At 31.9% G+C, this 26,925-nt stretch overlaps 1 protein-coding gene across 3 annotated transcripts in view; it reads left to right on the top strand.

Annotated features, from left to right (window-relative positions):
• The first annotated feature begins 13,234 nt into the window (after positions 1 to 13,234).
• The window catches only part of Vinc (vinculin), a 25,649-nt gene continuing 11,958 nt past the window's right edge, over positions 13,235 to 26,925 (top strand). Inside the window, exons 1-2 of one of the 3 annotated variants that reach the window (XM_017619635.1) lie at positions 13,235 to 13,250; positions 22,207 to 22,451. In XM_017619635.1, the coding sequence (XP_017475124.1) occupies positions 22,395 to 22,451 (57 nt within the window). In that variant the 5' untranslated portion in view covers positions 13,235 to 13,250; positions 22,207 to 22,394. Of the gene's footprint in view, positions 13,258 to 21,114; positions 21,537 to 22,206; positions 22,452 to 26,925 lie in introns of those variants that run through there. The other 2 variants (XM_017619634.1, XM_017619633.1) reach the window with 2 other exon arrangements.

Here is a 26,925-nt window from a genome sequence, read left to right as displayed (position 1 = left end):
AAGAATGCCAAAAGGGTTTAAAAATTACCAGGAATTTTATTTTCCTCGCCGAATAGGCCTGTTATTGCTGTTAAATGATACCGTTATAATCATAAATAACGGTACTTATCGATAAAATTATATGCATATGTCATTACCTTAATTCACAAAGGCGCTAACCAACACTTTTTTCGAAACTGCGTTTATCACAGATTTTGGTAGGATGTATTAAAATACACCTTCAATAAAAATTTTTAAAGTGCTAGTACTAGAAACAACGGAATTACATGCCACTTTTTAAAAAGCCCTACCTGTTTTTTGATACTCTTTTTATAATGATTTTTGTTTCTCCTGTAAAATAAAAAAAAAAAATTGTTGGTTAGGGCCTTTGTGAATTAAAGTAACGATACGTATGTATGTATATATGTATCTAAATCGTTAAAATTATCGATACAGGTAACCTTCCGTTAAAGATATGTACATACCNAAGTTTTGATTTGAAGCTTCTCGAATACTTTTGGAGTTACATAGATAGTTAAGGAAATATATAGTAGTAGTATGGGATAGTGGGGATATAATGAAACGGTAACATAAAGTGCGATCCTATTTAACCATTCTTCCTCCACACTTTTGGAGCGATAAATTACTTAGTTTAAATAAGTTTTATTTCAGGGTTAATAAAGTCACATTTTAAATATTTTTTCGATCTGCACGAATACTTCTTTTTGTAGAATATCTAATTGATTATCGCTGACCTTACCTGATGAGTATGAAAAAAGTTTGTAGGAACATTTTTTACTAATTTTCGAAATATTCCTTCGTCCACAAAGATGTGAGGAGTGAGGACGATTACCAATAAGGAAATGACTGAAAACATTGGGAGCTAAAAAAAATGCACAGAAAATGGTAAGACAAGGAAAAAATATTGGCCGCCAAGTCAGATGCTAAACATATACATATGTATGTTTGTAAACATCTCTTTACAGCCACCACAATTCGGCCATTGTATTGACTATAGCATATTTTAAACCTGCATGACCGTTTTGTTTTCTTCACTTTAATTCGGTTTCTCTATACACATATTCTTGCAGCTTCCACACTTCCTCCACAAATATAAGTACTAATAATAATTTGTAAAGGCCTTTACGCTTGATTGGCGTTGGCTTTGTTCAGCGCTGCCTTGCTGTCGGTTAAATATTTGGCTTTTTGGCAGAAAATTCGAGGCTCTAAGTAGCCCTATTACAAGTAAAATTGCTTACTTGTGAACAGCTGTATTTTGTGGAAATTGAAACCAGAAAAAAACTTAGATGGAAAAAAATAAATAAAATCAATACATATGTTAAGAGCAAAACCGAAAATAAATTTAAGGAAAAGGCATTTACAGACTGCACTTCGTTACACAATTCAGAATATACGTACATACATGCATACAAATTACTTTTTCAAATTTAACTTGATGTGAAATTGGCATGAGAAGATCTCATGAACTATTTAAAATTTTTTTTTTTTAATATTTTCACAAACATTAACACAGGCAGGGGTAATATTTAAAAAACTGCATGGTAGATAAATGCGCGTTCGCAAGTGCTTCAAGTGAGAGTTTTTTCACCGAAAATAACTATTTAATATCAAGATTTTTATTTTAAGATCATTGCAAAATCGATATTTTTTTATTTTTGCGATCAAGATTAATTATGAAATTTGGATTTTAACTTTTTCGGTCAAATTTAATGGTTATTGTGTTATCCTTATTCTGGATTTTTATTTTTTCGATCATTTTTAACGGTTATGAGACCGCGATTTCATGGCCGATTTAAAGCTTTTAGAATCAAAAAATTAAATCTGAAAATAACGGCACAAAATGTATGAAAAAATAATAAAAATCGAAAAATAGCCATTATTCTTGATCGAAAAATGTTTTGAAAAATCTCTGGAAAAAAATTAAGAGAAACAAAATTACTTAGGGATTTTTTTTCACATGTATGACTAATTCAGTTTTTTTTTAAGTACTCGGGCATCATATGCGTCCGACTCGTGCTCGATCCTTATCTCCAGCTTCTGGGACCCGAAAGACCTTGACATGATAAATTTTTAAGCGCCTTAAGTTTTCGGTGAATACACTTTTCGTGGGCGCATTAATTACTCAGTCATTCGAAATGGGTTAAGAAACGCTTTCCAGCAGAAATTAGTGATAATTTGTGATAATATCTGTGTAAGAAACAAAGCTTATAGCATGAAATTCTTTCATCTTGCTTCTTCTTATTTGGTGCTGTAACCGACTAAGCGATTTTGGCCGGAGTCAACAAAGCACGCCAGTCGTATGAAATTATTTACTATATATATTCTTTTTAAAGGGCGACATTCAAACCTCAGCATTTATAAAAAAAAGGTCTTAAAGCACCACCGATTCATTATTTCCAGATTTTCTTCTCTACTTCTCAATGCCTACCACGCCCCCTCTTCACCCACAAATGTTGCACTCATAATGCTTTGCATATCAAGTGTGAACTTTATTTGTGACCTAAAAGACAATTTTGATTTCTCGTGTGAGCTTCGAAGACATCAACGATAGCACTTCAAGGCATTTAACTGTCATAAAAATGAGAAACGTGAGGATATAATCAAAGCTCGACGCCGAAGAAAAGAATGTCAGTAGTCAGATGAACCTATGCATGTAAATGCAAATAAAATATATATATATATATGTAAATGTATTTGCATATATACAAGTACAAAAGGCTAGACATGAACTAGCGCATTTTAAAGCGCTCGACGAATAAAATTGTAGCCAAATTGTCGCTCAACACAGGGTAATAAAATTCAAAGAAAAGGCTGCGCAACTCACAAATTTCCGCAAATTTGTATGTCATATCATATGTATGTATGTATGTATTTAAGTTTTCCTATGTTCAGAAGCGAGTGTTTAACTCTTCGCTCGACTTTTTTATTAACATTTTTTTTTTTATTTATACTGCAATAAGTTAAATCGCTTGATTTGGTTTTGGAGCGAATTTTTTTTTTTTGTTCTTGTTGAATTCATTGTTGCTTCTATTTGGAGAAGGAGTATTCTGTTTTTCCCGTATTTGTACTTATTTATGTTTGTTTATGGTTTCATGGTTACATATTTTGCAAAACTTTCACCATTGCTTTTACTTCCTCATTCTTCTGATGTTTTACTTTTATTTTTGGCTGGTTTGGTACATTCGCTTGACTTGTTTTGCCAAATGTAGCATTTCTTTCAGCTAGTTTTTTCTTCTTGGCAATTGGAACTGTCAAGAGCAGGCAGTAATTTGTCGACTTCTATTGTTTGGATGCTCGCCCTTATTTTGCTTCTACGAGCTTATAGATGCATTGACTTATTAGGAATCAAGGCTGATGTTTTATTAATACGAATTATTGCTGTAGTTGTAACGGCATATAAATTCCCCATAGAGTTTTCTCACAAGAAGGAGCCTATTCTCTTATTAAATGTCTGGTACTTTACTTAATTTAATTTGTTGCATAGTGATTTTATTAGAAATTTCTGTAAGCGCATAGCTCATAGATAAATAAGTAGCCCTTAACTGAAATGAAAGCAATACATTTATCATAACTTGAACACACTTTTGAATTCACAACTTAAAATAATTTGCCTAGTTAATGAAGATTTTACGCCAGTGCACTTGTAATGCGCGCAGAAATTCAAATTATATTCATATTATTTAAATAGGCAGCTAGTTGAACCATTTATTTCATAAAATTCAATTGATTGAGCTTAATATTTAGCAGGAAAAGCATCCATTGCGTGATTATAAATAGATGAATGTAGATTAAATAAATACATATTTATAGATTTATTTATAGGCATGCATTAAGAGGACTCTTCACTGGCACTCAGCACATCAGCCGTTTAGAAAAACATTCAATACCATGAATTATTTACCACCCAACGAATAAAACATTAGCGCCCTTTGCTTATGCAACGTTTTTTTTTTGGGAATTGACAACACTTGTATGTGATCATTTGTACGCGTGTAAGTGCAACGAAATTTCATGCTCAGTAAACATTAAAGCGATTTAAAAGCAATTTTTGTTAAGCAGCGTGGATACAGTCTCGTGCAACTGGATAAGTACAGTGGATAAAACGAATGAATTTGTAAATTAAAAGGTGGACTTGAACAACTGAATATACGTAAAAAAACAGCCATACTAGAATTTAGATTTATTAATATTTTATATTTAAAAAAAAAATTTAACACATCAAAAATAAAATTTAACAGAATACCGCCTAATTTTATTTGTTTTTATGAGAAATAGTATTGCCTATTTTTATAGATTTTTTAAAGGTCATCTAGAGGTCGCGATCTGTCGATTTAGCTCAGAAAATACGATTTTGTAGATTTATGAGTTTTTAAATGACTACTGTAAATGGTATATAATAATCTATTTTCGCACTTGGCTTGCTGGCATTTTTTATCGGGTAAAATAAAAAACCCATATTTCTCTTAATTTTTTAACTTTTGATCATCGACAATTTCCACAATTTCAAAGTATGTAGTACTATCTAAAATTAAATCAATTTTTAAATAAACTGATAGCTCATTTAATGAAATCGCATCAAAATTTTTCTTAAATATGGTCTTGAATTTATATTGTCTGTATGTACCAGNTTAATAATTTCAAATTAAATCAATTTTTAAATAAACTGATAGCTCATTTAATGAAATCGCATAAAAATTTTTCTTAAATATGGTCTTGAATTTATATTGTCTGTATGTACCAGACTTATAGATTTTTTGAGCAGTGTAGCTAAGGTATTCATCATTATTTATTCAAAATTGATATTTTCAATCGCTCTTTAGCAAAGAAGTGGTTTTCAAGAAATTTTAGGAAAATAGGGGTGGCACCGCCCATTTATATAATATATGCGTATCTCAAAATGCGACCTCTAAATGACCTTTAAANAGGGGTGGCACCACCCACTTATATAATATATGCGTATCTCAAAATGCGACCTCTAAATGACCTTTAAAAAATCTATCAAAATAGGCAATAATATTTCCCATAAAAACGAATAAAATTATGGGGCAAGGTCTTGAAATTTCCAAAAAACACTTTTGATGGGCACCCTAATGTACATAGACATAAAAGAACAACTGGTGACATGCTCCGACCAGATACGTAGGTAATGAGAGCTACATATGTGGGAACGCTATCGGGAGTTGAAAAGGAAAGCGGTACGTATTTTTTGCGCGTAGCATAAGAGGCTGAGAGAGAGAAAACGATGGAGAACTCTATTCCAAAATAAGTTGACTTACGTATGGTTTAAAGAATGCAGTAAATTCTTGTAAAATCAAGGGAGCCTGCCAAGTGAACGATGTTCACAATAATTTATGGTAGCAGCACTTATCGACTACTATGAAGGGAACTTTCTATTGGATAGACCAAGTGAATAAGTACATATTTCTAATTAACTTTTTGGACTCAACCAAAAATCGGCTGAACGGTTATATCGTCAATTGAGAAGTAGATAGTATACAGGCAGGTTCTACAATTTGCTTTCGGGTGAACTTCAACCCTTGCCAATTTAAATTCAAAGCGAATTTGATTGAAATTCATTCGGAAGTGAATTGCAGAACCTGCGTGATTGTCTTACGAATTCCTAGCTAGAGATCAGAGTCGAAGCCTTGAAACCAATAATTTATTATACGTATATATTCTTTGCATACTATTTTGCTGTGAACGAATAACTAAAGTTCTTATGAATTAGANCCAAAGCGATTTTGATTGAAATTCATTTGGAAGTGAATTGCAGAACCTGCCTGATTGTCTTACGAATTCCTAGCTAGAGATCAGAGTCGAAGCCTTGAAACCAATAATTTATTATACGTACATATATTCATTGCATACTATTTTGCTGTGAACGAATAACTAAAGTTCTTATGAATTAGAGCCGAGTGTTCGAGAAATTAACAGAACATAATAAATTTTTCTTATCCACAGGATCTAGCAGATTGAGCATAGTGTATATCCTAAGTTGCAGGAAACTGTGTATTTACTATTTATATAAATAAATATTTGCGTTGAAATGTGTGCAATGCAATCTGCGCTGCGGTAACAAATATTTATCTAGATTCACCATACACATCCATATGAAGACAAGTTCCCCACATAAGTACTTACATACATACATATGTATGTACATACTTCGATCAAAACATGTACTCAATCAAAGCAACACTTTAAAGCAACCAGGCGGCATATGACCACATAAAGTTGGTCTGGGGTGAGCATCAGTGAGCCGACATACTACCTACATATATACATACTACATACTTACATATATGTATGCATGGCATGTATTGCCTNGTAAAGTTGGTCTGGGTTGAGCATCAGTGAGCCGACATACTACCTATATACATACTACATACTTACATATATGTATGCATGGCATGTATTGCCTTTACACCCAGCACAAATTTTTGCAGCGCATCTAAAGGCATTTAGAGCTAAAACGCGTTGCCTTGAAATGAAGAGGTATTCTTTGGCTCCTTTAGTTCATTGTTCGAAAGGCAGAGAGAAATATCTATGCGCGTTTTCTTCTCAACAGAAAAATGGCAAGACATTACCGTCAATGAAATGTCTATGTTAAATCAATACATACTACATAGAAATAATAGCGGAGCGATTGATATCCTTTTTCACGATTCCATTTGCCCTTCTGCGATTACGCAGTTTTTTTCCTGGGGATATGTGTATGTACATACATATATGACAGCAGCTATAATTTATGTGTAAGTATTTGAGATTTTACATGATTGGCTCAATGTCAGTAGCAAACTCGCACCACACGCCCACCTACGCCAGCCATATGTCTTTGGCGGTTGTGTGCGACCGCCAGTGTTTGTCATGTCAATCATAATACAAATACTTATGTGCATATGTATGTATGTATATTCTACGCCTACGCACTATGTGTGCTTGAGGCCTTTGTTTAATATAATATAATCAGTCAATAAAATGCAAAGTGTTATAATAAATATTCGCAACACTGCGTCGGATAATCACGCTGCATATTGGTGTTACAAAATTAGAGCGCAGATGAAAATTAAATAAGTAATGAGACAATTTGGCGTATTTTGTTCAATGCTTTGATGGTTATAAACCATGATCTTTTAATAACACTGGATCACAATTTTTTTTTGTTTTTTTTCTTTTTGTTCATCGGATGCCACTATCCAATTCCTACGTAGAATTCCTCGGTGATTCTGAAAATCAAGTTAATTTTTTTTCCTATGAGCAAGTTTTCGATATACATACATATTTGCAATTTACCGTTATTCAGTTAAAAGAAAAGTAAGACGTATATCTTACGAACCAATTTAAGAATTTAAATATGAAATACGGCAAATAGAAGCTAACAAAATTCTCCATAAACCGTATACACATAGATACATCACCTTTCGATAGACCTGATAGTTTCTGGGAAATTATTTAATAATTCCAGATTTTTTGTTTTTTATTTTTATAAAAAAAAATCCAAACTAATAGAGAAATAAAAACTTAACGATTTTTTCTTATTTTGTATGAAAGCCTGCAGAAAGTCGATGGATAAATAAGAAAGGAGAAATGGTTAAATGACGATGCGTAAGGATTTTTTTTATGAAATATGAGTAGTAGTGTTACTCAGGTGTACATGGCGTATGGGGTACATTCTTCCCTGCATATTTTCCATACAAACCCAGTGGGAAAATGTAATGTATAGTAATCGAAAAAATAATCAGTAAAACAACCCTTTTCACATTTGCAAATGCATTTTTTTCCCCAGTGGGGCATTCAATTTTGCATTACCTAGTATCGAGAAATGGATGTATTTTAATATGAAATTTTTGGAACTTTTTGCATACATTAAAATGCTGATTACATAGTTAGCAGTAATATTATGAGAACTCATAAGAAATACATTATATTATTTATCACGAATGTAATGTATTACTACTTTTCCGACTGGGAACAATCTTTGCGCATTTTCATTTGACCACTAATTTCTTCTTTATTTGTTCATCGATTTCCTTTATTACCTTGATTTTTTTGTAACCAAACAGGCTTTTACATAAATGCAAACTTTTTTAAGCTGTATAACGGAAAATCGAAAATGTCTCGAAAGCTTATCAAAAGAAAAAATAAATTAACTCGATTTTCGGATTCGCCAAGCAATTCTAAATAGAACTTGGATAGTGGCATCCATAAAACATTTTTACTGTAAACCAGTGTAGATAATAATTTAAACTCAGTTTTCAAGGCTGCCCAGTTATGCGGAATTTTTGATGGTCAGAAGGAATGGCTTGGTGTTGTTGAAAGTTAAACCTCTTTAGTTTTTTTTTTCGAATTTTGAAAATAGTTAACACAGAGCTTTGAGCTTTAAAATAGTTAAGAAAAAAATATCCAAACTTTAGTCATGCTTTTTTAAGCCATAAGTAAAGCCGAACTTTCTAAAAAATCTTTAAAAAAAAAACACAAAAAATTTTGAAAAAACAAAAAAAAACAGTTTTTAAAAATCTTTGAAAATAAAAAATTCGAAATTTAAAGACATACCAAAAATATTCATAGTTACTTCAGTACCATGGCCAAAAACGGTGAAGTAATAAAACAGATTTCTCGCTTTAAGTTCTGTCATTCGGTTATCTTATACAAAATTTTAAAGGCTAATTCTCAAATACGATAGTATCAAAATCACTGGTACTGGTGACCGCGATGAAGAAGTCTGATGAGCAGATGTGGTTATCTCCGAAATAGCAGCTAAACTATTGTTGTTTTTTCCGCAATAATTTTTCAACTAAACGGCCTCAAGCTCAAAAAAATTATAATCTTTTAAGAAAATACATTAAAGAAAACAATGTTCAAAATCTTTACCATCAAGTAAAATATTTCAGTGAAAAAATTGCAAATAAAAAAAAAATACGATTTAAAATTTTTTCGCTAAAATGTGTACTGTTTTATTTCTGAACTGCAAACTGCCTCTGTACTACGAAGTTCCTAAGTTTCACTGTCACATTCAAATTGGGTACACTTGCACTTAAATTGTCAAGGTTTTTTATGTAGTAGTAATATAGACCTGTTTTGTTGCCTTGGCGCAAAACCAGATAAAAGGTCGCCCACGAAATTGCTCGCATTCCAGGGACAAAACGATTTAGCACTCAAATTAGCAACAAGAAGACAATAAAACAAAGGTCTGCCCAGGTAAAGAATGCTTAAAGGCATGATGATAATTGCAGTAATATGGTAATATAAATGATAAAAATACACGCATACATACGTATAAAATATGTTTATAAATGCGAGCACATGCAACATACGTAAATATGTATATCTACCTATGTTGCCCTACAATAACTAACCGATGCAACTAGCGTGCCAAATCTGCAACATAGCCGCGTGCAACATTTACCAGCAACATGTTGTGGAGATTGTGATGTTAAGCGCAATGAGTCGCATGAAGTTTTAGTTAAAAACATTTGTGATTTGGCTTTAAAAATTAATAAAAAAAAAAATAAAATAGAAAAAAGGACACAAGAAAGTATCTACATATATATTTAAAAATATAAACGTTTTCCTTGCAAATTTTGAAAGGAATCAGAAGCAATTGATGGTATATATATATATGTAAATAAATACACCCAGTTGTGCCGCATATTAGTTAAGTAGTACGCCTTTCCTCGACAGATTAAAGCAATGCCCCAGTAAAAAACAAAGTCAAATCAAAACAAAGATTTTGCAAAGAAATCTATGAATGTAAAGCTCTTCCGTTTGAATTATAATACAACGTAAGTATGCAAAGCACAATATGTGTGTACTTATGCATGTACATTAGACTGCATCACCAAAAAAAGTTTTTCCGCTAGGATTACAAAATGTATAATTTTTTAAGACGTCCGCCAAAATATTTCGGAAAAATATTAAGATTTAAGTGAGCTGGACCGATTTGAAAATACCTCCAAAAATAGAGTTTTTTATGAATAAAAATAGTTTCTTAAAGAACTTTTTGAAAAAAAGTCCTCTCAGATGACAAAACAGATTAAGCTTAAAAAATCTGCGTAAAAATATTTAAAAATCTTTTCAACGGAATCGCAAGAATGAGATTTTTGATGCTGTTTTTTTAACTTTTTTCAAAGATTGATTTACAAAAAACTTGAATAACTGGGCCAAAACTATTCTTATTTAGACTTATGGAATCTCGATTGAAAGGTATTTTCACACTGTTTTTATTTCTGTCCAAAAGAAAAGTCATTAGTGTCCCTTTTTTTTTTCAAATACCAACACATCTTAATTCAACTTTGAATGACGTTCGTTCATCCTACCTTTCTCTTTTATCCTTTTAATGAGTTTATTATCAAAGAAATAAAAAGGGTGAGAAAATATCTTTCCAATGACACCTCTTAAGTCTAAATCGGAAGAGCTTAGGTTCAGTTACTCAAGTTTTTCTTATACCAATCTTTTAAAAAAGTTAAAAAAACAGCATCAAAAATCTCAACATTACGATTCCGTTTAAATTTTTTTTTTTTAGTATTTGCATGCAAATTTTTTAAGCTTAAACCGTTTTGTCATTTGAGGGGATTTTTTCAAAAAAAAATCTTTAAGAAACTATTTTTATTCATGAAAAACTCCATTTTTGGAGTTATTTTCAAATCGGTCCAGCTCACTTAAATCTTAATATTTTTCGGAAATATTTTGGTGGACGTCTTAAAATATATTAGATTTTATAATTCTAATGAAAAAATAGTACCGATTTTTCTTTGTATGGGGAGCGATGCAGTCTAATGTACATTCATATGTTTAAAATAAAAAATAGTACGCATGAATTAACTGAACTCTGCATCCGTACCACCAGCAGCAGTTGCCACTTTTCATTGCATAGTTTTAGGGTTAGGCCTACATATGGTAGATACCGGATGTGCGCGAATTCAAAGGCATTCATCAGGGAAAGTATGCAGTCGCTAATTTTAGAATTTAGTGTCAACTAGAGTAAGCGCTGGATAAATATTTAAATTGGGGCTGTGAAAAATACGGTAGAAATTGTTTACAGTCTGCAAAAAATGAAAACCTCGCTGATGATATCCTTGAAAATAATCGGGGCGGTATCTGAATGCTGCGTTCTAAAACGCATATTCAAAACTGCAGATGTGCATAAACATATTTATCAAGCTTATTTAGGATCTCTAAAATTATATTAGAAGCCACATTATACTCGTTAGGGTTTCTCAACCAACACAAATAAGGGAAGTCTCTTTTGGCCACCTATGGTCTGCTGAGTCGGTGCAGTGAGCATTCAACAGTAATTTTGGCTTAGAATGCAGTTAAAATTCTTTTGACCCCTAAAGCAGATATCGATATCGATAACGATATCAATAGGAACTAGCATAGATACCAATATCGTTAACATGCACACATTTTATTTTTGAACTCTTCTCGCCATGCCTTAAAACGTTCTTGAAGCCTTTGATTAATTTGTAAATGCTTGTTCAATTAAGCGATTAATTTCGTACTCCCGTTTGTAATAATATTAATAAGTATGTATGAATGCGAGTATTCATGTAGTATACATAAATATACAAACATATACGTAAATGCCTGAAAAGAAGCTGGTCAACTGCAGTCTGCAGCATTAAAAGCCATCACTAATTGAGTGAGCGCTTAAGTAGTTGTTCGACTCTCATTACTCACAGCTCTCTTTCAATTAAAGATCAACGCACGCAACAGTTGCTGCCCTAGCGAAGAAGATGAGGCAAATTAAATTAATACGAAAAGTGTAAAAAAAGAAGTTAAACATAAGGCAATAATGTGGAGGGGAAGATTTTCAGTGACTATGCGGCACGCTTATTCTCACTCTCATCAACCAACTACGATAGAGAGCAGCGAGCAACCTAAAGATTTTATACACTTGGCTTAATGCCTTACCAGTCTCAGTCTATGTCGGCGTCGCCACCGCCGCCCCACACCCACCAACCAACCGCTGTACAACAAAAGCAGGGTTGCCACTTTGGTAAATTGTTTCCAAAATTTGTTGAAAATAGGGCTGGTAAAAAGGTATTTTTTTTTTGTCATTTTGGTAAATTTTTATTAAAGTATTTTGTTGGTAAAACAAATAGAACTTTCCGTCCCCGTTTTATTTTTTGTAGTTATCTTTATAGCGAGCCCTAACCGCCAAGACGATGTAAGCGACATTTTTATTTTTTTAATTTTTTTTTTTTATGCAGAAATGTTCCTGTAACATTTATATATAAACATATGTATATACATACATATCAATTTAGGGCGAGCATATCGTGCTCCATTCAAAACTCATTTTACTGGAATCCTCAGGAGTTTTTAATGGCCTAAATATTTTAAACGATTCTTTAAATGAAAAGAAAAAATGAACAGGTATGTAACTATACATACATTGTGATTGTACGCAAAAAAAAATTAAAACTCAACAGGAATTTGTAGCTACACATTTTTGGGTATACTAAAATTCTATGGGCATACCCAAAAATGTTCTACAAATTCAGAGTAAAATGTTCGATATTTAGATGAACATTTTTTTAATTTTCTATACTTATACGCTTGGTTAAGCAAAAAAAATTTACTTGAAAAACATTTGGGTGGTTCACAAGGTGTCGTACTTGTCGTATTGTTGTATGTTGTAAAGTTTTTAACGGCTAAATAAATGTTTAGAGGACTTGAAATCAGCACCAACTATTTTCTTATTGTGTGAAATTTCATAATAAAACTTGTATGTTAGCTTGAGATTTCCTTAAATATAGTTTTAGCCGTTTAAAGTTTATGACATACAACAGTACGACAGTATACACCACCTTGTGAACTCCCTAATTGTGAATATAAAAAAAAAAACACTATATTATTGAAGTTTCGTTGTTGTCTTTTGTTTCATCACTTTAAAAAGTGCATTAAAAAAAAATTATTTTTTATTGAAATAACTAAAAAAAAGATATAACAAAACTATGTATAGTTTTTATTAAAATAACTAAAACAGTGATTGGTAGATATTTTCCAGGTTTGGTAGATTTTTTTCAAGGATCGTAAGTATTTTTTTTTCGTCAGTGGCAACCCTGTCCAAAAGCCTAGATACGACCGACGCTATAGAAGGGGGAGCAGCCGATATAGCGAGCGCACCGAGTAAAGGTAAGAAATTACTAAAAAAAAAGCAAATGTATTGAAATTGAATTGAATTGTATTGAAATGAAATGAATTGTGCGCGCTGAGTAGTCAGTTTGACTGGAGCGCTTGGGCGAGTAAGTGGTGGGTATTTGTGTAACGGTAGTGCACTAGTGGGAGGGATTTCTTAGTGATGGTGTTGTGTGACAAATTATGCAGGCAGAATTTATTAAGAGCAAACGAGAAGAAGAAAAAGCAGCAAAAGAAGCGAAGTGAAAAAAGCAAACAAAACGCGGAAAAAATAACAAAATTTAAACCAATTGAGTTTAATTAAATAAAGATATAAAAAGTTATTTGCCATTAGTGTTGCTGCTGCTATTGCTGTTGTTGTTGATGTTGCAGTGGTTAAAAGAACGTTTAGGAGTAAAATTTCGAATTGTGGACGAAATAAATTCAAGTGAAATGTGTGAATAAACAGAGAAAAATATATTTACCTAAATTCAAAATCTTGAATTAGATATAAAAAATCTTCGCTACGAAAATGTACACAACAGAATTATAAAAATGTACTAAAAATAGCCACTGACGTGTAGTGGGCCTTAAAAAGGGCAAAAACATATTGAAACAAAAACATGATATTACAAAACTTTGGGTATACATAAATTTGTATATTCGGTGCATAGAAAAACACACACCAAGCATGCTTCAAAGCATAATTCCAAAAATAGCGCGCGCATAGCGTGAACTCGCCGAAATTCATACGTATTCATATGTACATATGTAAATGCTGCCACCTACCGAAAGTGAAAATTCCGAAATTTTGTGTCTACACCAACAACGAAATTTCCATATAATAAAATAATCTTGCGACCCGCAGCTAAAGAAATGCATTTATATATACATAGATACATATAAACGAGTGTCCGTGTGCATTCGCTTTCGATCGTGTCAAATTGTGCTCCCTGCCGCCTAGTTAGCCACTCGTTAATCAGGCTGGCTGACTGACTACCTTCCTGCTGTTTACTTACTTACTATTGCTGCCATTTCCATCAACGCTAGCCAACCGCAGCCAGGCAGATGAGTCACAGCACTAATGAAATAACCAAAAAAACAAAAACAGAAAAAAGTTAAAATAAAATCGAATACTAAAATACTGAAAATGCGCCCAGTACACATTTTTATCGCCCGCATAGGCTACATACAAAGAAACAAACATAAGTAGATATTCAGTACGGTTCCCTGTAATCCCTGTAAGAAATTTAGTAACACCGAACCGGTGAATCTAGAACTACATAAAAGTAATGAACTCAAGGAATCTTACGCATAGATATCTTAGAAAGCTGCACCCCTTTTTCGGCAGTTGAAAACTACTAGGCTCTGTATCGCTTTGTTTTGCTAACGCTAATGAAGTAGATCGATCTCTAGCGCATCATTTTTGAGATATTCGCTTCGAATTTTCGGCATAACTAGGAAGTAATTTTTCAACAGATATCTTTCCTTAAATTTTTTTACTTTCTAAAATTTTGTAATTTTACACAGCAACACATGCAAATCAAAATTACCACCCCAGCTGATCATACGACGCTACAGAATTCTAAATATCTGCAGTTGTTTAACATAAAAAATATACTAATTCAATTAATTTAGTCATGAAAGCTATGTTTTAGGTTAGAAATAACAAATGTGCTAATTTTTAGTACTGACTTCTGATTCAGCCTTCAAATCTTACACTACTCAAAAGTTGGCTAAATTATTTTCTGATCCAACAAAACTAACTGCTTCGGCTAATTTTTTTAGAGCATTTCATACTAGAATTCAGCGACCTAGAGCCATTAAGGGTTGTGTTTCCAAAACCCCTTTTTTTTGTCCGACGAAGTAGATTGGCCAATCTAACTTGGCCAAATGTATTTTTGTTTCATACCAACCTCAAAAAGAACTGATAAACTGTACCAATATATTTAATTTTTTGAGTTAGGAACAAAAAATTTGCCAAATTTTGAATACTGACTTTAAATTCGGCCTTGGCGAGCCAAGATTTGAATTGAAAATTGATAAGAATTGAACAATCTCGTCTCGATAAAAAAAAAAATAAATATGTTTACGACAAAAAAGACTAGTCAACACTTAAATGCTTTGGGTCACTTTATCCAAAACTAAAGTCAGAACTCGAAAGTTGGATATTTTTTTCCAACCTCAAAAAAAAACACTATTATTTTTATACATATGTATAAAGAAAAAGGTTTGAGGCTAGCGAAAAAACAAGTTCACTTGTGAACTCTTACTTAAGATTCGGTGTCAGAGAGCCAAAAATTATAAAAATATACAAGTCTTTTTTATTAAGACGAGGTGTTTACGTTTTTTTGTCCTTAAAACCATATTTCGTAGGCTTGAAATCTAGAGTGATTCGAATTTTTCAATGTCGTACTAATTCTAAACCAGAAATTTGTTCCACTAGTTTATGGGTCGCTTACTCAATGTCTGGTTAACACTAACTGCAGGTTAAACATCGTTATCGTCTGCCTGTTAAATGCATGTGACCAGTCAAGGCAAACGGCCATAAAATTTAGTTCAGATTTTTCCTGCTGAGTTGCATTTAAGAACACTGTATGTGCTTCGCACTCACACTCACATGATCTGGTCTTCTGTGGGTATTATTTAGCTCTCGCATTACTCTTGCGCCACTCCCGGCTTATCTTTAATTTGGTTTGTTAAACTTTTGGCGCACACTCTCCCTTTATCTCTCTCTCACTTGCTCCCCATTTTTTTTCATGCAATTTCTTTGTAGATGGAATTGTTTTAATTTTCGTTTGCTGCTTTTGTTTGCGCCATTATTCGACTACTGCTGGCTTTGTATGTATGTATATAGGGGGTAAGTGAGGAGTGGTATGCAGATCGCGGCGTTGGGGTTTTGCATAAGCGCCCAACGAAAGATGATCGAGTTGTGTGAAATCTTTGGTTTGACAAACTTTAACAATAGCAGTATTTGAGTATACAAAAAAGATTAAGAAACGCACAGAAAGTTTAAGGTGAAAGTTGTAGGTTGGCTTTTGAGCAACAATAGATGTAGAGGTGAAGAAATTTAGAGTCATCTCTTAATTTTTACTTATCTGGCAAAACAATTGAATGCAGCTGTAATACATACATAGTTTCGCTTACTATTTTGGAATTTGTGTACATGAGTATGTATGTGTGTACATACAAGTCTCTAATTTAACAAGAAATGTGAAAACTGGTTGTGACTGGTTGAGTTCCTCCAATTTTTGAAACTCGCCATGCCTATACTTCCCATTTCTTGTTGAAGTGAACTTCATTTGGGCCCTGCACTAAAATAACTTTGATATAAAATAAACAACTGATGCCTGAAATAATACATATTCACACTAATAATAACAACATATTTCCTCTGCTACAACAAAACAAAGCCCACGACTTATTTCCATGTTTACAATAATTTTTTTATCTGCTGTTGTTGGACATTTGCCACACAAAATGCACACAGTTAATGTACAGCGATAAAATCTTGAGCAACACAATTATTACATTTACAACAGGCCACTAAATAAACTTGCTCACTTCTTGTAAGAGTGTACATATTGCACACCGTCTTCAAAAGAGGCACAACTCAAAATTTGGCAAATTTGAAATTATGCGCCAAAAATGTGCACATAGCTTTTATTTACCTTTCAGCAAAAGCTGGAGCAAATTTTTGTTATAATCTGTTAAAAACCTAAGGACTTTACATTATATGATTATCATGCGCTAAGAATAATTTTTCGCATTTTCTAACAAACGAGTAATTTTGAGCTGTGCCCCTTTTGAAGACGGTGTGCGATATGTAAACAATGAATAAGTATGAATATATATATTTTTATCACAAAATAAAAAAAAAACAAACACCGCAGTACATATTTCCAAGCAGCTTAGTCATCTGTCACTTTAGCAAAGCTACCAAGTGTTTTAGGCAGTTGACAGTTGCGATTATTAAAAACAAATAAAAAAATGTATATGCATAAAAAATAAGCAAGCCACACAAAACATAAGCTACTAGTAGAAAAAAATAATAATAAGGAAAACCCAATGTCTAAGCGAAATGTCAACAAANGGCAAGCCACACAAAACATAAGCTACTAGCAAAAAAAAAATAATAATAAGGAAAACCCAATGTCTAAGCGAAATGTCAACAAATGACAGCATCGCCGCTACAGCGTTTACCAATGTCACTGGGACTGGGTGTTATTGGGCGACAATGTAGTGAAAAGAGAGGTGATTGAAGTATTAGCAGGNATCACAAAATAAAAAAAAACAAACACCGCAGTACATATTTCCAAGCAGATTAGTCATCTGTCACTTTAGCAAAGCTACCAAGTGTTTTAGGCAGTTGACAGTTGCGATTATTAAAAACAAATAAAAAAATGTATATGCATAAAAAATAAGCAAGCCACACAAAACATAAGCTACTAGTAGAAAAAAATAATAATAAGGAAAACCCAATGTCTAAGCGAAATGTCAACAAATGACAGCATCGCCGCTACAGCGTTTACCAATGTCACTGGGACTGGGTGTTATTGGGCGACAATGTAGTGAAAAGAGAGGTGATTGAAGTATTAGCAGGTAAATGAGTAGTACTTTTGTACAGCATGCGAGATTCAAAGGTCAGGTTTTTCAAGATGCATAGCGGGCCCTAACCGCCAAAATAACGTAAGCGACTTTTTTTTCAAAATTTTAATTTTGATGCAGAAATGCATATAGATGTTCTAGGAATATTTCTGCTTCAAAAGTAAAATTTTGAAAAAAATTTCTCTTAGGTTATTTTGGCGGTTAGGGCTCGATAGGTACGAATTATTCTTTTAAGCTTAGTAAAAGCAAATAATAGTCATAAAACTGCACACATAAAATTCACATGTTTTTTTAGGCATCACTGGTGATGGAAATTCCAGCTATAAGTATTATTGAAAATTTTATATACATGCCTATTAGGATGGGTCAAATTGTTCGGACGAAATTTTTCGACAAATCGTATGGTATTTTCGGTGTCTATAGATAGTTTTAAGAGCAAATGTGGAAGAAACTATAACTCAGAAATGAGTTTCTAGCCTGCGCATTTTTAAAAGAAAAAATCAAATTTTCTCAAAATTATAAACGTACCGCATATTGACAAGTTTTAAAATTAGTTTTTGTTTGTTACGTATTTAATTTTATTTATTTTTGTTTGTAAAGATATTGTTGACTCTTTAACAAAAATCACATAAATTCAAATATCAAACTTTCTATAACATAAAAGAATCAACACACTTTCGCGCAATTAGCTTAGGACTTACGGTTGATTTTTACCAATTTATTTGCTGACGATGTTGGGCCTTTTTTTGTATTTGCAACAATATTTATGGATAAATAAAAAATTAAGTAAATGTAAGAAATTAAAATACAGTCATTTTATATGCAAAAGTTTTAAGAAAATGTGAAAAATTAAATATCGTGAAAAGATAATTTTTTCATTTAAAAATGCGCAGGCTCGAAACTCATTTCCGCCCATGGTTTCTTCTACACTTTCTCTTAGAGTTATCTGCAGAATCAGAAAATACCATAAATTTAGTAAAACAAATATGATCCATACTAATACATATATATAAAAAATTGTTTCAGCAGACTGCAAAATAAAATTTGCTTAAAAATATTAAAAAATTTATAAGAAAACAAAAATTTAACAAGAAACAAGTTTTATGATAATCATAAATTTTCATAGGTTAACCACTAAAATATAAAAAAGAAAATTTATTTTTGAGAAGTTTAAATTAAAATTTAAAATTTATCAAACAAATTCCAAAACATTTTTGGTTATTAAATCGACTTCTACCTTCATTTTTCAGCACAAAATCCTTATCTACATTAATTTCAATTACATACTTTCTACCTTTTTTGCCGGCTAACTGCCCACTGTATTCATAACACTGTCATCGCAGCTCTTTCATATGCAAAATTTGTATGCCATAATTTATTGCTTTGTATGAGTTTCTCATTTCTGTTTTTTTTTTGTTTTGCATTTTAATATAAAACACACCTCCATATATGGCTTCCCCATTCAATATTTTGATTTGTGGGTCTCGATATCTGCTTAAATGGCAAACGCACGTACATCCATAGGTACATATGTATGTATGTAAATATATATTCAAACGTAAGTTATTTACATTCATTTCTATGCGAAAAAAATGCGCAAACAGCTGCCGCAAAGCTGTCAGTCAGCGGTGATAGACATTGCGGCATGACCGCAAAAATTTTATATAGAATAATAAAGAATTCAATACCAGTGGCTATAGAATAGTTTAATGCTACGTAAAAGATAGCGAGGGAGTAGGTGAGCCCACTGTGGATATATGTATGTAGATACAATCAAATGCTACGTAACATTTTCCGGGTAAATTTTCACTTTCGTTGTTGTATTTTTTTTTTCTAACTCTGCTACCTAAATTGTTTGGAATTGGCGCCGAGTATGGTGTTGCACTTCGACACATATCCGCTCTGCTGGTAGTAGATAGAATTATAAACAAAAGCTGCGCCTATTTTTGCTTTCGCTTTCGATTTCATNATTTTTTTTTTTCTAACTCTGCTACCTAAATTGTTTGGAATTGGCGCCGAGTATGGTGTTGCACTTCGACACATATCCGCTCTGCTGGTAGTAGATAGAATTATAAACAAAAGCTGCGCCTATTTTTGCTTTCGCTTTCGATTTCATGCAGCGCACAGGAAGATAAACACACATGCACACCCACTATACATACATACAAATATAGCCAAAAATTTAGCGCATTTGTACCTTGTGTGTGTCTGTGTATTGCGAGCCATCTGAATACTTTTATTTTTATTAATTGTAATGTCGTTCTAATCACTTAATAGAATCAAATATTTTGCGTTGAAGCTATGACTACACATCGACCGCTTCGATTTTTGTCTCAAAATGACGTCACGTGACACGTCATTGCTCTGTGAAATCACAGCACCCTTGGTGTTTATGTTGACTATGCAGTCTACAAGAAAATTCAAAACAAAGGCAGACGCTGCATAGTTTGTGGGAAGAATTCAGGCAGGAGGTTATAGGTTTGACGGAGCGGAAGTATTAGTAGTGGGCGCTGTTTTGGCTAGTGAATTGGTCTGATTCTGCTGATTCATCGGTGCATTCGGTGAAAGCAATCACGCTATGACCGAACGATAGACAGACGGCGCTGAGTAATTGTAGTGAGTAGTGCAAAGAATGCAGACCGGAAAGTGAGCTCGAAAATTAGCGAGACAAAAATTTAAATAATTGACTAATAAAGGTATGAAAAATATACATACTTATGTATAAAGTAAAATTTAAAAATAAAATAAACAAATTTTAAATAAAAGAATTAAAAAATAATAAAAAATATCTAAAAAATAAGAAATATTAAAACTAAAAAAATTTTAATAGAAGAATATTAAAAGTAAAAATGTTGCAACTTAAAAAAAAACATGAAAAAATAAAAATTAAGAAAAAATAATGAATAATAAAATATCTATGAAATAAATTAAGAAAGAAAACGAAATCAAAAATGCTTTTAGAATTGAATAAAAAATATATAAAGGAAAAAATTGTACGAAAAATAAAAAATTAAATAAAAGTAAAACGAAAAAAGCCGGAGAAAAGCATATTCAAAATTCAAACGATTAAAGCTAAAAATCTACAGAAATCAAAACAAATTTTTATCCATCACAAGTCCCCAAAATTTCCTTTGCAAACTTTGCTTCAAGGCGAATTTATATAAGGTGGTGTTGTTTCATCAGCTGTGAGTAGCGTTTGATTGTCAAAATTTTGAATTTCGTTAGTGAGTGAGTGAAAACGGGAGAGGGTTTGCATTTTCTGTCGCCCTTTTTCATTCGGGGAAGAATAGCTGAAATTTGACAATGGCCCGCTAAAAGCAAAAAACAAATACAAGTAATTGTTGTATTTGTTCAATCGATACCACCTTATATATTCGCCTTGCTTTGCTTGTTTATTTAATTTTTTTTCACAATCTGAATCTCTGGCTCTTCGCTCATTCAGCAATAATTCTTAAATATGTACGTGTATCTACTAACAACAGCCAGCATTCGATTGCATGACATAATATTCGGAAATAAAAAGGAATAACATTTTTTTGGCAAAAATTTAGAAACAATACTCGTATAACTAAATGTTCTGTTGTGCGGAGGCAGACAGGTGGCAGTCAGTGATGCACGAAAAACAAGCAGATGGTGGAGTACAGTAACAAAAAAATGTTTATGAATAAAATTAAATTTCAACGAGTAATAAAATTAACGAACGTACGGGAAGCAAACAAGCATAAAACTTAAAATAGAAATGCACATTTTAAGTAACTATGGCAATAACAACTAAATTGAAGCGATACAAGTGCACATTATGAAATGTAAATATTCGATTCAAAAGTAGAATAAATTTAAATTGAAAGATTTTGTGAAATTGGTCGAAAAAATCGAACACTTACTAATTAAAAAAACAAAATACTAGCGCAAATTTATGTGCTGCCTCGCCCACCTTTAGCTTTAATATACAGTAAAAAAAAACACCAAGAAAAACTTACAAATACGCCAACGCTTCTAATTCATTCTGACCTAAAACTGAAAACAAAAGTCTATAAATTTTGTGAAGCAGTAGCAAAAATAGCACGCAGCATTTAAAACAGCAGAAATTATCATAAAAAATTCGAAATGAAAATCATTGATAAAAAAATAAAAGTTTTAAATTTTGATAAACTCGAATTGAAAAGACACGTTTTTATACAAATAAAGTTAAAAGAATTATGAAAAAAAAAATTCAATTTTATTTATAACTATTGTTTTTTGTCAATTTATTCATTTTAGCACATCGCATGTCAACAACGCAAAGCAAAAATATTCAAAAAGAAATAAAGTNAAAAATTCGAAATGAAAATCATTGGTAAAAAAATAAAAGTTTTAAATTTTGATAAACTCGAATTGAAAAGGCACGTTTTTATACAAATAAAGTTAAAAGAATTATGAAAAAAAAAATTCAATTTTATTTATAACTATTGTTTTTTGTCAATTTATTCATTTTAGCACATCGCATGTCAACAACGCAAAGCAAAAATATTCAAAAAGAAATAAAGTGAAATAGTTTAAAATTTATTGTAAAGAAAATTTCGGAAGCTCTTTTTTAAAAAACGTATTTGAATTATCATTACTGAACAAAACACAAGCTACATTTCAGTTTCATTTTGTGGAGTGAAACAAAATTAAAACAAAAAATGCCCGTTTTTCATACAAAAACCATCGAGAGCATTTTAGATCCTGTCGCTCAACAGGTGAGTAGGAAAAAAATTTAATATTTTTTTACTTCATATTTTTGCCGTATTGTTTTAATTTTTAGTTTTTTAAAAACAAAATTATTTTTGATGAAAAAATATATACTGTACATACATACGTACGTAGGTATGCATGCAAATAAATTTACTTTTTAATATGTTTTTAAACTTTAATTTTTGTTTTTGATTTTTTTTTTTTGTCAATAATGTTTTTTAAGCGTGTGACCCATGGCCGAAATAATAAAGACACGACATTTTGACCAGTTTAGACTATTTTTCTTTTGTCTCAAGTAGGTTTTAAAATGTATCTGCCCATCAAACACATTTTTATAGAACAAAATTTATGTCTAAACCTACTTTTTTATAAAAGTATGGCTCAATATCTAGTTAAAACCATAAGAGTCCAAATTTTAAACTTTGTGGAAAAATTTGGAAAATTTTAAGAAAGTTTCATCAAAATATCAAACTTTCTAATCAGAATATTTTAGTAAATTTTAGTATAATAAAGTAAAGTAAGCAAGTATGAACTTGATGTTACGCATTTTCTTTCAAACAATGACAACATATGACATCGATAGCAATTGCTCGCACGTTATCGATAAATATGCGACATAAATAATATCGCAAATAAATCGATTAAAATGTATACATACATATGTATCGATAACTATAGAGGTACCTATACCACTCCGTAGGACCTGGGTTCGATCCATGGTCCGGGCAGCATCTAAATTAGAAGAAGTTTCTTTCTAACACCGGTCACCGCCGGGCGGGCACTGGCAAGCCTCCGAGTGTATTTCTGCTTGGAAAAAGTTGCTCATAAAATTCAATTGCCGTTCGGAGGCGGAGTAGGTCCCTCTATTTTTTGTAAGAACATTAAGGCGCACACCACAAATTGGAGAAGCTCGGCCAAACACTTGTTATGTACCGGTGGCTATACTAATAACAATAAATATATCACGCTAACTTCCATATTTATATAGATAACTATATCACAAAGAAATCGATATATACATATGTATCGATAACTACACTAATATCGATACATATGTCAAACCAACTTCTATTAACCCAAACAATTCGATTAATGTATATGAAAATCGATAAATTTATCGAAAATAATATCGATAATTCCGTCAATCAATAGGAAACCTGTTTCACGTCCAAGCCTCCAGAGACCACATTTCTAAACTTTTTTTAAATTAATTTTTGTTTCTAATACACTTCAGCGCTCTTCGGCGATGCAGTAGCTACAAGTAACATTTATGTATTTATTTTACTCACGCATATTAGATAACGCAGCCGGTCACATGAGAATTTCCAGCTAAAAATTGAGTTGTTGTAGAGGAAGGAGCATTGAATTGAATTAAATTTTCAACAACAAGCATGTAATTTATGCAGGCAACATTTTTTCTATTTATTTTCAAAGTACATATTTATTTCTTTATAAAGCGAATATTATTTGACAATTCAATGGAAAAATGTGCGCTTGGTTACCTTTTTTGGCTGACACTCTAATTGGCGTATATATATGTATATTTTTTAAACTTCACATGAAACTCAGCGATGAATATTTCATTGAAGGCTAATCGGAATACATAGTCATGTACTTGTGTTGCATACTTTTTTCCTAGAATACTAAGCAATTTAGAATTTTAACGCGAGACACTTGTTTATGGGGCACTTGAGAGTGGAGGCAAGCAGAACTCCGAACCGATTTGTTTACAATTTTTTGCAAGAAGAACCAGTAGAAATTAATACACAAAAAGGGAACAAGAAAAAACGGTTGCTGATTATTTCAACATTTGTAGATACATTCATGTTTTCATGACACATACATATGTATGTATATTAGGGCGGGTCAAATTTATTGCATCAAAAGCACATCGCGATTATGGTTATTTGGGTAATTTCAGCAATTTTCGCCAAGAAACCATAGGTCTAAAATGAATTTCGAGCCAGCGATTTTTTCTATCTAGGTTTTTTTTCAAAAAGTGGCTCACCTGTTGAAACAGTTGTATTGAAAACTAGCCAAAATGTGTATCTGGGGGTTTTTGGATTTGAGGAATCCATTTCTGGCAGTAATTTTTTGCTTCTGAGGGCCGCCAGAGGGCGCTTCCGTACTTTTTTTTTTAATTTTAACGCCTTTTTTCCGAAAATCGAGAACATTGTTGCGAAAATCTACGAAATTTTACTTTCTCAAATGCTTGAAATGACCAAAATAATCATAATCGCGATGTGCCTCTGTTAATTTTTTTCGGCCCCTACAAATCGACCCGCCCTAATGTATATGTATGTGTTATACTATTTTTATATGCTTGCGCAAAGCGTCATTGAAGCAAAGAGTAATATCCAACCACAAGGGCTGCAGAAGCTGAGAAATATTAGACGACTAGAGCATATGGTGAAACTTTAACCAGATGTGTGCCAGTTGATACAGTCAACAGCCGCCAGTCAGAAGCCAGCAGCCAGCGGCCAGAAGCCAACAGCCAGCAACAAGTAGCGCGTAGCTCATAATTTGTGGTAATTATTTTTTTAGCTGTTGCTGCCGATGATTATTATTTTTGGCTGCTTGGCGCTTTTGTCAAAGCGTAAAATAATCGAAAACCTGCAAAAGTCAATATCAGTATGTCACAAATTTACATTTGTGGTTTGACAGTAAACATATGTCATGTCATCTGTCTCATTAAGCCGCAAATCCATTACAATTTTAATTTTTTCTTTGAATTATTTTTCTTAGTTCTTTTAGTTTCTTATGTTTTCTTTTTCTTTTCAAATGCCAACTACTGCCACCTACACAAGCTGCCATAAACTACTGATTGCAAAACTGTAAATCAGAAAATAAAAAAATTTAAAAATTCATATTAAAAAATTTATATATTGCTTTTTTAATTTGTAATTTTTAATTTTTTCATTTTAAAATTTGAAATTTTCCAAATGTTTTTTTCAGAGCCTTTAAATGTTTATTTTTTCAACAGTCTTATTGAAAAATGTTTGTGGAAAGCAAAAAAGATTTACAAGGAAAAAATTTAATATTAAAAGAAAAAAACGGAATAAATATTAAATTTCTGTCTGATTTTTTCTTTTTCATAAAAAAATCAAAGAAAATGTAAAAAAGCAAATATTAGTCAAAAGTAGAAAAATAAATTTTAAATTTTGTATACTTTCATTATTTAAATGTTTTTAGTTTTTATGTATGTATGTATTTTCAATCCGACGGTTTCTTATTATTCATAAGTTTTAATTTGTAATTTTGAAAAGCATAAAATGTAAATAAAACTATAAATAAATGCAAATGTAAATGTAATGTAAAATAAAGTTAAAGCATAAAATCTTAATTTTTCTCATTAATGAAAATTAAACTTTTTTCCCAAACAAATAAAAATCAAAAGAGCAACAAAAAACTAATATTAAGTAAACAAATTTTTAATTTGAATGAAAAAGTCAATTCAACAGTAGAAAAAAATATAAATTTAAAAATGTGAAATTGGTCGAAAAAATCGAAAATTTACGAACACAGAAAAACAGTATTGTATGTTTTATTTATGGCCGCCTACTGATTTTATCTTTAACATACAGTATTAAAAAAATAACAAAACGCTTTCAAAAATCGCCAACGTTCAAATTCAAAATGAATGAATATCAAGTAAATTTTTTGCTTTCACTTTTTTTATTAGTTTTAATGCTTGATTATGGTTGTCTAAACAACAAAAAACGAATTCAACTAAAAAATTATATGAAAATTGAATTATATTAAAAATGTGAACCATATTTAAGCTTTTTCTTAAATTTTCCCTCCTCTAACGATTGCCGTTTGAAATGTCAACAACTGGCGCCTACGCATTGCGTCATATAAACTATTGAGCAATAAACTGTACAACAACAAAAACAAATAAATAAAAACATAACAATAAGTTCAAACATGTGTTAGTATAAAATAGCAACGCACTCACTCCATAAATGTCAGCCAAAACAAAAACCTGTGCCGCATTCATTTAATTCCATTCATTCAATTTTTATCGTTTTCACGCCCCGTAAGAGACGCCCGCACACCTTCGTAAAAGTGGCAAATAGCTGAGTTTACATACATATGTACCCCGTTTGCCCCTATAACACTGGCTCATACTATTTCAATTTTCGATTTTAAGGTGGCAAAATATGAAAACATGCGCGTAGGTCAAGTGGCTGTGACCGCCAAATGTGGCCGGCAATTCGGTCGGCCAAACGGTTGAGCGGTGCGGCAAGCATTCACACCTGATCTGTGTGGTAGAGTTCATATTATAAATAGTCAGCTTATGACACTCACACAGTGGTAGTGATTTCCGCGATTTTTACCAATTATGGTTAGGTGTATTGTAATTAACCGGTTTTTATTCGCTTCTGCTATATTTTGATAGCTAACACTTTGGAAATTTCTGAATTCTTAAACGCGTAAAAATCGGTTTTTATTGCCATTTAGGGATGCTCAAATGTA

The sequence above is a fragment of the Rhagoletis zephyria genome, unplaced genomic scaffold (assembly GCF_001687245.7).
Source record: "Rhagoletis zephyria isolate East Lansing unplaced genomic scaffold, Rhagoletis_zephyria_1.1 Rzeph_scaffold_01913, whole genome shotgun sequence".
Classification (NCBI taxonomy): domain Eukaryota; kingdom Metazoa; phylum Arthropoda; class Insecta; order Diptera; family Tephritidae; genus Rhagoletis; species Rhagoletis zephyria.
This window is presented reverse-complemented; position numbering and strand designations above follow the sequence as displayed.